Source organism: Ursus maritimus, unplaced genomic scaffold (assembly GCF_017311325.1).
Source record: "Ursus maritimus isolate PB19 unplaced genomic scaffold, ASM1731132v1 scaffold_5, whole genome shotgun sequence".
Taxonomy (NCBI): domain Eukaryota; kingdom Metazoa; phylum Chordata; class Mammalia; order Carnivora; family Ursidae; genus Ursus; species Ursus maritimus.
The window spans coordinates 53,575,326-53,588,671 of record NW_024426663.1 but is presented as its reverse complement, the minus strand read 5'-3'; the positions used below and the strand labels follow the sequence as shown (position 1 = coordinate 53,588,671).

At 52.7% G+C, this 13,346-nt stretch overlaps 1 protein-coding gene across 1 annotated transcript; it reads right to left on the bottom strand.

The window, feature by feature from the left end:
• Positions 1-751: 751 nt before the first annotated feature.
• On the bottom strand, positions 752-12,816 carry HBEGF (heparin binding EGF like growth factor). Its single transcript, XM_040622352.1, has 6 exons — positions 12,514-12,816; positions 12,127-12,300; positions 9,163-9,340; positions 3,604-3,759; positions 2,708-2,798; positions 752-2,154 (listed from the first exon to the last, which is right to left on the bottom strand). The coding sequence occupies exons 1-5, from the start codon at positions 12,557-12,559 to the stop codon at positions 2,726-2,728; spliced, it is 627 nt and encodes a 208-aa protein (XP_040478286.1). The 5' UTR covers positions 12,560-12,816; the 3' UTR covers positions 752-2,154; positions 2,708-2,725.
• Between the last annotated feature and the right edge of the window lie 530 nt (positions 12,817-13,346).

Sequence of the window (13,346 nt, the reverse complement as noted above, 5' to 3'; positions counted from 1 at the left end):
GCAGTGATCAGAAGTGGCTGCGTCCAGCATATATTCTAAAGGTAGGGGTGACAAGGTTTGCCGATAGATTGGTTGTGGAGCATGAGAGGGAAGCCAAAGGTGCCCTGTTTCCACCAGGGGCAATGCCTCATTGCGTATATAGCACAGGACCAGGCCCTGAGTCCAGAGTCTATTTACTGAATGGGCGGACGTCTTTCCTGATTACGGCTAGCTAAAATTCCTATGTGGGGGCGCCTGGGTGGCCCAGTCGTTGGGCGTCTGCCTTCGGCTCAGGGCGTGATCCCGGCGTTATGGAATCAAGCCCCACATCGGGCTCCTCCGCTGGGAGCCTGCTTCTTCCTCTCCCACTCCACCTGCTTGTGTTCCCTCTCTCGCTGGCTGTCTCTCTCTGTCACATAAATAAATAAAATCTTTAAAAAAAAATTCCTTTGTGAAAGGCTTACTTTCTGTTGTCTCAGAGGTGGTATAAGTATTAAGACAAATAATTGCAGTCAGACTGCCAGTCCCAGGTCTGTCACTTACCAACTGTGTATCTTCAGGTAAGTTACATAACCTCTCTGAGCCTCAGCTTTCTCTTCTGGAAAAATGGGATGGTGATAGTACCTGCATCACACTGTTGTCCAGGATACTGAGATAGCGTACATAAAAAGGCCTGGCATAGAGCCTACTATCGACTCAGGGTTTAGGAACTACCTATGCTAAACCAGTCCCCAGATAAAACAAGCAGACAGAAATCTATGGAGTAAAGGTTATCTTTATTTGACTCGCAAAATATAAATATGAACCAGGTTTGTAAATACAGGTTGTAACAGTTCAGAAATGGCACCAGAAACTTCCAGAAGGGACCATGACAGCATACCTTTTTAGTTTTGGTGAGGTGGGTGGGTTACACAAAAGCCCTCCTCACCTCCAAACTCTGTAGTCACTGGTAGGTCATCAGTTAACAAGAATAGTTGGCTCCAACGTTTCCTGCTCCTCCTCAGCCTTTTTCTTTGCGAATACCTTCTCTAGCCTATCCTCTGCTGCACTGACCCCTGCATGGAGTAGCACCAGAAGAATGGCAGGAGTAAGAGAAATGTCTTGACACAGGGAAGAGGGGGTTCCCGCTCTGTGGGCCTGGGGCCATGGGGGTTGCAAAGCCAGGAGAGCTGCGTGCATGGAAGCCCAACCTCTTACGAGATTTGGCAGGGAGAGGACACAGGCAAACACCAATATCTGTTACACCTGGACATCAGCACCGTGGGCTTTCAAAACACAAACGGTAGACAAAATCGCCTGGGCAAGACCACAGTCCAACTCATAGAGTGGATCTGACAACGTTAATTCCTATATCCCGACTCTACTGACCTCCCCCTGTGGCACTGGGACGGTGGAAGATCTTCGGAAACGTGGACAGAGAACAGGTTACTACAGATGGGTCATGGAACCATCTCAGAGTTGGGGTGCGACGCTGAGCCAGATGGTGGGGTAGACAAGGTCGAGGGCCAGGAAATTGCCAAAGTAACAGACGAGGCACTTGAAATATTATTGTTAGATTGTTAAAAACTAAATAAATTAACATACATAGAATAAAATAAATATATAATTTAAGAGGCATTTTACAAACAAACAAACAAAAAATAGTTGTTATCTTTCCGTCTGGGTAGAAGTCCCAAAATTCAGAGTTCTCGGGCTTGTGGTATTTCACAGTTTGCTCATCACATCCAGCGCTAGAGGGTCCAAATGGCAGATCCCTTGGTGGCTACTTGAGTACGTGGCTTCTCAATCTTTGTTACCTTCTTCCAATCCACAAAGCTTTCCTTCTTCCTCTCCTTCTTTTTTATCAGCCAAAGATCCTGGAGCATATGGAATTTAACTGGCATCTGAATCCAGAAGTTAATTGCTTAAACAAACTTATGGGCATACGTGGGGTTTGGAGGAGGGAAATCAGAAGGGCCTGAAGGTCTCTCACTTTTGCTTTCTTCTGCCCAAGATCCCATTTTGACAGATTCCGTTTGGCACTTGAAGGCTCTGGTATTTTGGCAAAGCAATCATGGGAGGCCCAAACTAGATAGCAACTGGGAACGAAGGAGTCTTCCTGACTAGCTGTGACGTTCTTTCCCTCTGCAGAGTGTACGATCAGCTTCTCAGAGGTAGCAGTCCCCCCGCAGATTCCTAAAGCACAAGAGGAAAGCATTTATTTATTTTTTTTTAAATTTATTTATTTGACAGAGATAGAGACAGCCAGCTAGAGAGGGAACACAAGCAGGGGGAGTGGGAGAGGAAGAGCAGGCTCCCAGCAGAGGAGCCTGATGTGGGGCTCGATCCCATAACGCCGGGATCACGCCCTGGGCCGAAGGCAGGCGCTTAACCGCTGTGCCACCCAGGCGCCCCAAGAGGAAAGCATTTAAAGCTGGATCCAGTCTTAAGGGGTTTTAAGAGCTTCCCAGTTCCAGTCTTATGAAGATCATCTGGGAATGGGTAGAAGAGGGGACAAGGATGGGAGAAGCTGGCGTCTCAGGTATCTCTCTTGGATATTTCTCTAGCAACTGTCACCCCAAGTGGAGATGACCTACTGAAAACCTTTTTGAAAACCATTCTGCAATAGGACCCTGACTCCATAGTAGCCTGCCCCCCAACCCATAGGTTGAGAGAAGAATTCAGAGTGCCTTGAAACAGATCTGGGGAAGATGGTGATGGTGCCACGGGGCAAAGGATGGACCGTTACCTTGAGCACAGGTCTCTCTCAGTGAGAAGTAGTCATGCCCAACTTCACTTTCTCTTCACTTTCCACATCATAACCTCCTCTCCTGTGGTACCTGAAGGAGACAAGTTTTGTGAGCAAGCTCTGCCTGATATGACAGGGTACAGGTCCCAGAGAAGGTCCTTCTAAGGGACACTGCCACGACGGTTCCCTCCATTACTCGGAAAAGCCAAGAGGGTATGGCAGCCCAACAGGCCTCTGGTCAAAGGCCCGACTGCCCCCAGGAATGCCTGACTCTAACAGCAGGCTATAATTTGCTTAGAACTTTGACCTCGTTTACATGATCCTCAGAATATCCTTATGAGGCAGGTAGACAGATTACGATCACTGTAAGATTATAGCCCTCACAGCGACGGGTAACTTGGTCCAGGTCTCACAGCAGATGAACTGCAGGGCTTGGAAACAGGCAGGGTGTTTGGTAGGTCTCCCCCAACCTAGAACATAACCTGGACTGGAAGCATGGCCTGAGGTTGAGATGCCTCAGAATTGAAAGGATATATCAACAGCCATATACCACCCATACTTTGTCTATCAAACCACACACTAATGCCATCAAAGAACAGAGCGAAGGGAAAGGAAGAGGCAGACCCCACAGGTGGGTTACTAGGCCTGCTGTGAAAAGCTGTGAACAGCAGGACCTGCTATGACCTGGCAATCTTTGCCCTGGGCTCTGGACGCTGGACTCATGTCAGGCCAGAGAAGCTCGGTTCCTGGAGAACCTGTACTCAGGAATGTCAGTCAGATTCCTAGCCTGGAATTTGGGAGGTTGGAGGGCTCACGTGATCACAGGCAGAGGACCCAGTGGGAGGAGGAATGGGAGTGATTTGCAGAAACAGCCTGCAGGGGGCCCCAGTACTCACCTAAACATGAGAAGCCCGACGATGACAAGCAGACAGACAGATGACAGCACCACGGCCACCACAGCCAGGATAGTTGTATGGTCATAAGTATATAAGCGATTTTCCACTGGGAGGCTCAGCCCATGGCACCTCTCTCCGTGGTAACCGGGGTGGCAGCTGGTTCAAGACAGGACAAAGCAGAGATGAGCTTAGTGGTTTGGCCTCCCTCTACAGGAAATGGCCCTCCTACCTAAGCCAGATCCCAGTCCTCACAGCCTCAGCCTATCAATCCCTGGCCTGGATCCCCACCCTTCCTCTATCCTTCTGGTAGGAGTCTAGGAGAAGACCCCTGAAAAGCCCCTCTGAAGGCTCTATGGCTTTCCTCCTGACCTCTCGCCCCCTTTCCATTCCCTCTGGTTCTCTGGCTCAAGATTCCTGCTGCAGGCAGGGGAAAAAGTGAGGGAGGACGTCAAGGTCCAAGCTACATATGTTCCATGCGTGGATGATTTATAACATGTGTATTAAGACCTGCTGCTTAAGTCCCTCAGAAGACTTAGGTCCATAAGCTGGTGGGTTGAGTTGAGGGGACTGAGTATCACTCCCTCTAGTGAGGCCCCTTAACTCTGACCCAGAAATAAACCCAGCCTTCTCCACCACTGCTTCCAGCCCTCAGTCCCTCTCAGCCACGGCCCATCCTATTAATAGGTCCCGTTCCTTTGCCAGGAGTCATTTTTCTCAAGTTCCCTTCATTGAACTCCCAGCTCCCTCTGGGTGCGGGGCCCAATTTGAGAGCTTCACATCAACTTTTGGCCTCTGAACCCTGGGCTATCTGGTGTCCTCCATCATAGGACAAAGCAAACAAAACCAAGGTAACTTCTTCTTGCCCAGCTGTCTTGCCAGAGCGTGGAAAAATGTCAGAAACAACCCTCTGGCTTTTCACACTCAAGAAATCAATCAGATGGCAAATGCCTCTTCTGACATAGAGCGTTTCCTCGAAGCTCTTAGGAAGACTTGGAAGCGCGTTCAGTTGAACAAGCACATTCGTATCCCTTCCCGTATCTGCGTGCCCAAGAGGCCCTTTGATGTAGGCGGCAGCCCCCCACGTCACGGCAAGGCAGAGCTCTCTTCCCCATGGACACTGCAGAGCAGAAGTGTGGTGTCGGTTTGTCTGACTCTGAGCTCAGTGTGCTCCCCAATCACACCCACAACTGCACTGGCACCATCTACCTGGGGACTTCGGGCCACCAGCTTGCTGACAGAAGCCCCAAGAAGCTGGTGGCCCTGTATTCTGAGCTGTGCCTTCTCTGGGAAGCAGGCTGTGCATGCGGAACCTCAGAGCAAGGAATCCCTTCCTCTTGCCAAGAGGCACCCCTATCCAGACAGGGCAGCAGCAGAGGGGCCAGGCCGCCGCTGCAGAGCGCCGAGCACCTCTCCCTGCCTCGGCTCCTCCGGGCTGCTCTGGGGAACCACCCCACACTGTAGGATGAACGGGGGTCAGTCCCATATACAGACAACGGCAGGGCACACGGCTCTGTGCCCAGCCTCTCCATAAATCTGTCCCATCGGCCAAGGTGGGCAAAACAGCGTCCCCCATCCTGACGGGATACGGAGGAAGCTCTCTGGCCCTGGAGAAGCCCTTACGCACAGCAGTTTAAAGTTTATGAGGCACCATCCTTATCTGCTAGCTCAACTGAGGCTCAGAACATCTGGAAGGCAGGTACAGCCCCATTTTACAGATTGAAAGACTAAGATTAAGGGTCAGAGGGATTGTGATTTACCAAAAGTAGCACAACTAAGAAGCAACGAGGCTGAGACTAGAAACCAGTCTTAGCAGATTCCAAATTCATGATTCTTTCCACTCTGAACAGCGCAGATTACCCCAAGGAAACACATATCTGATGAGGCGATAGGTTCCTGGGGCTGTCTGACCCTCCTCTTTGACTTATTCTTATTTTTTTTTTTTTTTTTAAAGATTTTATTTATTTATTTGACAGAGATAGAGACAGCCAGCGAGAGAGGGAACACAAGCAGGGGGAGTGGAGAGGAAGAAGCAGGCTCACAGCGGAGGAGCCCGATGTGGGGCTCGATCCCAGAACGCCAGGATCACGCCCTGAGCCGAAGGCAGATGCTTAACCGCTGTGCCACCCAGGCGCCCCGCTGACTTATTCTTATTAACTTGAATAATAAATAGCAAATATTAAAGGCTTACTGTGAGCCAAGTACTCTGTGTTAACTGCTTTACAAGAATCATTTCAATTAATCTTAAAAACATCTCTGTGAAGCAGGAGTTACTATCCCCATTTTAAAGATGGAGAGACTGAGGCTTAAGTTCTTAGCTAACTTGCCCACCGTTACGCAGCTAGTGAGAGGTAGAGCCAGGATTCAACCCAGCAGTCTAGATGACTTCAGAAGCTATGCTCTCCTGGTGGGGGAAGGGAAGCTGAGGCTGAGGCTGTTTTTCACTTCCAGCCATCACTCAAACCCCACAGGTAGTTACTCAGATGATAGAAATAAAGCTTGGTCTCAGAGTCCCGCAATTCAGTTACATAATCCCTCCACCCCCACCCTGAGTCAAAGGGATAATAATGTAAACATCCTAATATTACCCACCTCCCCCTCCCTTTGCAGATGACTCCTGGCTTCCCTGGGGAAGGAGGGGGGATGAGGACGTTCCAGGTATCCTGGGTGGGGGCAAGATCATGTGTCTTCCTCAGAGCCAGCAACCCACCAAATTGGAACGTGTTCCTCCTACTGATGTTTGTGACCCATTTCAGAACTTGTATTACAATGGAAGTAAGAACCCTCTAGGGTCCAGAGACATCCTCCCGACTCGGTTTCTCCGCCCCCTACCTCATGTCTTGCTGCTATTTCTGGCCAGGTGATCTCGAGCAAGTTACTTTTACCTCTCCAAGCTTTGGTTTACTCATGTAAAACACAGGAATAATAAATACCTATTTCACGAGAGTATTTTGAAGGTCAAATGAGATACTAAATGGCCCTTAACAAAAGGCCAAGTCCCACATATGTGTGAGTTATTATATAATAGGACTCCAGAGGGCACTGCCCTGAGGAATGGGGCACCGAAGTCAGATGGAGCCAAAGAGAAGGGGGCTCACCGTTCCTTCTCAGCATCTGGCCAGTGAGGCCAAGGGAAGGCCCCACGCCTTTCAGCTGAGTTCTCCTCAGCCTGACTGCCTCCAGGTTTCCTCCGGCCACAGGAAACTTTGCAGCCAGTTTCTGGGTCAGCAGCCAGTCAGGAGCCCCAGGAAACTGCTCTTTGAGGGCAACTTTTGGCTGGTGACACAAAAGGGTTTTCCTGTGTATGGTGGCTGTGGAGGACTGGGTTAGGAAGCCAGCCAGCCTCGAGCTGCTCAGGGCGGCCTGGACACACCCTGGCTGGTGGTTCCTGGGTCTAGAGGGAAGGAGGAGCAACGAAGGGCCCCAAATGTAGGTGACCAGATACCACATTTCCCCCACCAGGAGCTCTGTGTCTTCTTGCTGCATTCTGCCCTGAGTTCCAAAGGCCGGAGGCAGGAGGTAGCCAAAGCGGACACAGAATCCAGCCCCTAGAAAATCTGCCTGGGAAGCAGAGACAGAGTCTTCAAATCAGATTGCTACACTCTTAGGGTAGTGAAAGCCTTAAGAGACCTCCAACATAACAGCTGTCCTCTATGAAATCCTGTTCAAACTTTGTAAGGACAGATAGGGAAGAAGGACACAAGCCAACACCTGATACAGCCCGGGGGCATGAAAAGCATGCGGGACTGGAAGTCAGGCACCTGAATCCTTGTCCTGCTTCCATCCATTTATTTAGCTGTTGATCTCAGGCAAATCACTTCCTACTTCCTGGCTCTAGCTTCCTCACCTTTCAACTAGAGATAGCAAGCCCTGCCAACCCCAACCCCCCTTGAGCTTTTGGGAATCCAGGACATGACTATAATTCCCCATTCCCTAGAAGAGCTGGCGCCAGGTGGGTACTGAACACATACCTGCTGGGCTCAGCTCATAGTAAACGTTATTGTGAAGTGATGGGGCAAAGGGGAGAAGGCAGCTTCGCGGTTATCATCACTATCCCTAGGACCACCATGGCCCCAGGCACCCTGAACTACTGGCTGTAGCTGGTGGGTCAAGCCTAGCTCTCCAGGATAGCAGCCTTACAAAGGTTCTCAGCGAAGCAGTCGAAGTCCATACACCCAAGCCCTGGACCAGTTTGGACCAAACAGATTTCTGGCCTCAATCCACCTCGACTACCCTCAGAGTCACTTCCTCCATCCTGTGCTAATGATGGCATTTTACAAATCTAAGACGAACATTTCCTACCCTATCCCAAGGCCTTGGGAAGAATAATGTGGGGACGGTCTATGTTACTGTAAAGCAACTCCCTCTAATACCAAGCTCCTGACAAGGATGCTACAGGGGACGACACACAAGTGCTCGTGGACGTGGTAGAGAGGGATGGGTCTGTCTGCCAATTGCCAAACGCAGGGCAGCTTTGCTATGTGAGATCAGACAGGCCAGGGAAGCTTTAAAAGCCAAGGGATCAGTACTAATCATAGTAGGAAGAGATGCCAGGCAGCCAGTCTTTGTGACGGGTTGAGAGGTGGTACGCACCTCATAGTCTCCTGGCCCTGCCAGAGTCTCTCAAGTCACAAAGCCTGTCTCTCTATAGGGATCTTGTGCCCAGAGGAAGAGAGTGGATGTTTGTAGTCGAATGTGGGTGTTGGCCTAAGGCACAGTGGCGACATTATGCCTGCCAGAGAGCATGGCAGTGCCGTCATCCCTGAGGGGGTGCCAAGGCAGCCGCTTGCTGGGCTTGGCCTAGCAGAGTAGCTGGGGAACCCATGACCCCTCCACCCCGGGAAAGGGTGGTGCTGCCTGACCAGGGGCTGATGCCTACTGGGTTGGGTTCCATTTCCTGTTAATCTTGCACAAAGGAAGTGTTCTCCCAATCCCATGGCCAAAGGCCAATACCCATTCTGTCCCCCCACGTCCTAGCCCTTGCTAGGATGAGGAAGAAGAGACGAAGGGGCTTCTTCCTGCTCCCATGATGATTGCTTTCTCCATAGTCCTGCCATGCCTTCAGATCAACCCACATGCGCTCTCATATGAGCGCACATGTGTCCGAGCACACACATCTGCACGGCGTGAGTCCACATGCACCTCATACCTGCCTACAGGGCCTGGGAAAGGAGGCCACAGGAGCTCTGCTCCACCCAGGAAGCCTACCCTGCCATGTGGCCTGCTGGCTTCTCCCATCCGAAGTAGGGCACGAGGCAGGACTGAAGGAAGGACCTGCCTGCAGGTATCAGCTCTCCTAGCCACATGTTCATGTCTGAGCAAGCAGGAAATGTCCCCAAGGATGAAAGAGCGTCACAATCCTACACCACAGGAAATTACATCCCATGCGGGGGAGAGCCCCTTCCGCTGACTAAAAATATTTCCCCTCCTCCCAACTTCCGCCTAACAATTGAGAAGAAACTGGGTAGAATTATCAATTCAAGGAACAGTGACAACGAGGAACAGCCACGTGACTGACAAAGAGTGTGCTGAGCAGAGTCAGCCCAGGGAAGGGACACTTACATGCAGGATGGAGCCCGGAGCTCCTTCACATATTTGCATTCTCCGTGGATGCAGAAGTCCTTGTATTTCCGAAGACATGGGTCTCTCTTCCTCCCTAAGCCCTTGCCTTTCTTCTTTTTTTTCCCACGCTCCTCCTTGCTGGGTGTGGCCAGAGCCTGTGGCTTGGAGGAGAAAGCAGCTGCAGGAGAAAAGGATCCTGTTAAGTCTTTGACTCTCCTGGGGGAAAGACTCAGAACAGCACCCTGTCTGGAAGAAATACCTACTCTTTGATCCCACCTCCCTCCCTGGGGCCAAAGGAAGACTGGGCAGAACCACCAGAAAGCAGTGGAGGAAACAGGCTACAGGGGTCCCAAGGAAAGCATTTCTCAGACTCCGTTTAAGAACTTCATTCGAACAATGCTAGCTTCTGTTGAGTGACTGCCGCTGACTGGGCAGTTGTACCAACCTCGCCCCCACCCACTGTCCATCCTCATCTACTCCCCCACGCCCACTTGGTGCTATTTTGGCCTTAAATCAACCTCATTTCCTGATGCTGCACTCAGTGACCCACTTGCAGGAAGACAGTGTCAGAGATAAAAATTGCTTCTGGAGAAGGTACTTGGAGGGTTTTTTTTTTGTGGGGGGTGTCCTAAAATAACAACAGTGTCCATGTCCAGGTGGCCCCCTCTGAGGCCACCCTCTGAGGCACCAGGGTACCAAGAGCCCAGGCCAGAGCTAGGCTTAGGGACCGCAAGCAGGCCATCCCTGGTCAGGGCCTTGCTTTTCTGACTTCAAGCAGAATATTTACCTGGCTCTGTGTCCTTCGCAGCTCACCACTTCTCTCGAAGTTCTAGTACATTTACCCCCAAATGTCCTGTTTATAGCTCTCTAGGTTGGAGGAGTATAGTACATACAATGGGGCAAAAGATGGAAAGTAAGGAACTATCAAGAAGGAACTGGAACAATGATGACTCCCCCCATTCCTTCCACACTTCAAAGGGGGGAAAAACAGCCTCACACAGACATCCAGCTGGGACTGACCCTGGGCTACGCCCATCAGCCCATCAGGGGTCTGACGCCAGCCTTCTCTTCCCTGCTCCCAGCAGAAAAAAATGTGCCTGCTGCCCATGGCTGTAGCCATGTGTCTGGTGCAAGGGTGAGCATCATACATTAGACTGGAGACCCAGGATCCTCAAGCGGGAAGTGACTTGAAAGAATATCATGGCTTTCCATTTTCAGGTAAAACACTCGAGGTCCCGAAAGGCAGTGATTTGGTAAAGATCATGCAGGGTTGAGATCAGAAACGTGGCCTCTGGAGTGCTCTTTCCCAATATACCAAACGGTTCATGCACCCCTGTCCCTTCCCCCTGGACAAGTCTAGAGCACCCGGGATGTTGAACCAGGAAGGAGACAATGAATGGGCTCTGAAGTCAGCACACCTGTGCTCCAACTTCAGCCCTGTGATTTTTGGGCAAGTGGCTTAATCCCTCTGAATCTTGGGGTTTCTCAGTAAGTAGTGGCTAGCAGAAGTTCAATCTCAGAGGGTTGCTACGGGATTAATCAACCCACAATAGCATAATGAGTGCCTAGAACACAATAGGTACTTAATAAATGATAATAGTTATTCATTTTAGATGATAGGATCCGCAGGCCTGAAAAACAGCTTTCACCCAGCAAAGCCAAGAGAAGGGAAGAAAGGCAGGTGCCAGTAGTCCCACAGTCCCGTTTCCTCTGGTGTAGACGCAAGTCCCTTCCGAGCTCAGAAGATGAGACGGATGCTCTGAGTGACCAGAGCTGTGGTAAAACTGTGGCAGGAGGGGCAAGCCAACCAGAGAGGGGAGGAAGAGGGTGACAGAGTGACAGCGAGGCTCCTGCCAGGGACAGGGAGCAGTGAGTCAGGTCTGCAGAGGTATGAGGAGCAGCCGTGTGGGTGGAGGGTGAGTCACAGCCCAGCTCTGCCCAGCCTAGGAGGAGAGGGCTGGGAGAATCCAGGTTGTTCCAGCCCAGGGGTGACCCAAGAAGGCTACGGGGAGACAATGAAGGGTGGCAGCACAGGCTCGGCTTGGGAGCAGACCTTTGATTTATGCGAAGTAGAGACAGCACCTAAGGGAAGCTCTGGGTAAGGAGGGGGGACGTGGCTGAGGAGCAGGCGGGGCTGGAACAGGTGGGTATCTTTCCAACCAAATTAGTCATTCTGGTGCTCCAGGGCTCCGTCCCTGCTCCACCCTCAAGAATCACTTCAGGTGGCTGGAGGCAGCCAAGTGGGCGATGCTGGAGGCTCTGGACTCTGCCCTGTACCTGTACTCAACCACAGCCCCATCCGTTGGTTGCAGGGTCCCACCTGGCCTTCGTCCCTTGGAGTCTCTCAGGGACTCAGGGTGGTCAGAAGTCTCTAGCCTTTCGGTAGGATTGGTAGACACATGGCGTTTCATTCTCTCTCTCTAGGGACACTGTGCTCGCAGCTCATAGGCTCCCGAAGAGATACTGCCCTCACCTGGGGGACCAAGAGTTCTTCATTCCCCTCTGTTTCTCCAACCTGGAGACAGGTGGATAGAGAAGACTGCACACCTACTATGTTCCTAGGCTCTCTACGGCTGTCATTTTATACATAATAGTCATTTGATATAGGAACTAAGACTTGCACCCATTTTTATATAGAAACTCTACGGAAAGCATCCCAACCATTCCTCTCTCCTTCCTCCAGCTTACGCCAGAGGAATGCACAAGACCCCAGACACCTTGCCTTCTCTAGGCTGTAAACTACCCAAAAGGGCAGCAAGTCGACATGTGAGACTCAACAGCAAGAACGACAGTGGAACCCACATTTCGGGACTCCGAGTAAGCTTGTCAGGCTCAGCAGCTTCTCCTTGAAGTCCTCCATGAATACCCCCAACCCACAGGTGTGCGCAAACAGCATGCATCCTCCATCCACTTATGCTCCAATTGCCCACCGCGGGGTCGACGATGGTCAGCCCTCATACCCACCTCTTAGAAGGTCCAGGTCTGTCTCTTCTAAGTTCAGGACTTCCCTGCCCCTGCCGCCTTCCGGGGCCAGTAGCTGGTCTGTAGATTCAGTGGGAGAGTCCAGGTTGCCGGTTCCAGCCGCCAGCCCTCTCCGAAGCCGCTCCAGGCTCTCGCCAGTCACCAACGCCGAGAGCACTGCGGGTGAGGGGCGAGGCCGCATCAGACCCCTTCTCCAGACCCCCAGGTCGCCGCGCACCAATGCTGGCGCCCTCCTGCCAGGGAGCACGGGCCCCACCAAGTGGCCCGCGCTGGGGTCGCTGCAGCGACCTTCCCCTGTGCCCCCCCAGCACTGTGTCCCCAACCCCACCCCCCACCCCCGACCTCCGGGGGCGTCGGCAGCCCTCTCACCTGCAGCCAGAAAGAGCTTCAGCACCACCGACGGCAGCAGCTTCATGGCCCTGGACCCGGCGGAGGCGGCGAGGCAGCAATCACTTTGGAGGCGGCGGCCACGGGGCGCTGGCACCGGAGCCGGGGCGGGCGGCGCGCAGGAGATTCGGCCGGTTTCGCTCTGCTGCCGGCCTCTGGGCGCAAGCCTAGCTGGGACCCGCGTGGAGCTGGCGGCCGCTGGGCGTCTCTCTGCTCACTCTGTCCGTCCGCCCGCCCAAGCCCGTTGCGTCTCGGTCAGGCTAGCCAGGCGCGCGCCTCCCGCAGGTCCTTCGGTCGACTGGAGGCTCCCCGGCGCGCGGCTGGGAATAAGGCTCCGGGAGGCGCCGAAGCTCCGCCCCGCCTCCTCCCCCTCCCCCTTCCCGCGCTGGGCCGCTCGCCCGGCTCCCGGCGCCGGCCGCGCAGCCCCCGCAGCCCCCCACTCCGCGGGCGCGGCGGGGGAAGGGGGCGGGAGTAGGGGACGGCGCTCACATATTTTGGGACCAGGCCAGGGCAGCCGCCGCCTGACTGTGGGAAGGGCTGCCGACCGGCAGGTGGCGGGGAGCGGTTCCTACCTTTCCCCAAACCCTTGTCGCGCTGCAGCCTTGTGACTGCTGAGCTGAGCTCTGCCCTTGGACACCCCTCGTTCCTTGCTCTGTTCCAGGCCTGGTCCCTCCAGCCATCCCTGCTCCACACCAGGGATCTGCACCCATGTCACCTTCTGAAGGGCACTCGCGTCTTTGTCTAGCAACACGGCAAATAGTAAATAATAATTCATTTATCATTTAAAAATTAGACACATGAAAAAAAATTAGACA

Bases quoted from the DNA above. Each gene is read 5' to 3' on its own strand.
- HBEGF (XM_040622352.1), bottom strand. From the start codon at position 12,559: ATGAAGCTGCTGCCGTCGGTGGTGCTGAAGCTCTTTCTGGCTGCAG. The intron at 12,301-12,513 runs GTGAGAGGGCTG...CCTCACCCGCAG, and splicing joins GAAGCTCTTTCTGGCTGCAG to TGCTCTCGGCGTTGGTGACT. The intron at 3,760-9,162 runs GTAAGTGTCCCT...GTCTTGAACCAG, and splicing joins CTCCGGGCTCCATCCTGCAT to CTGCCACCCCGGTTACCACG.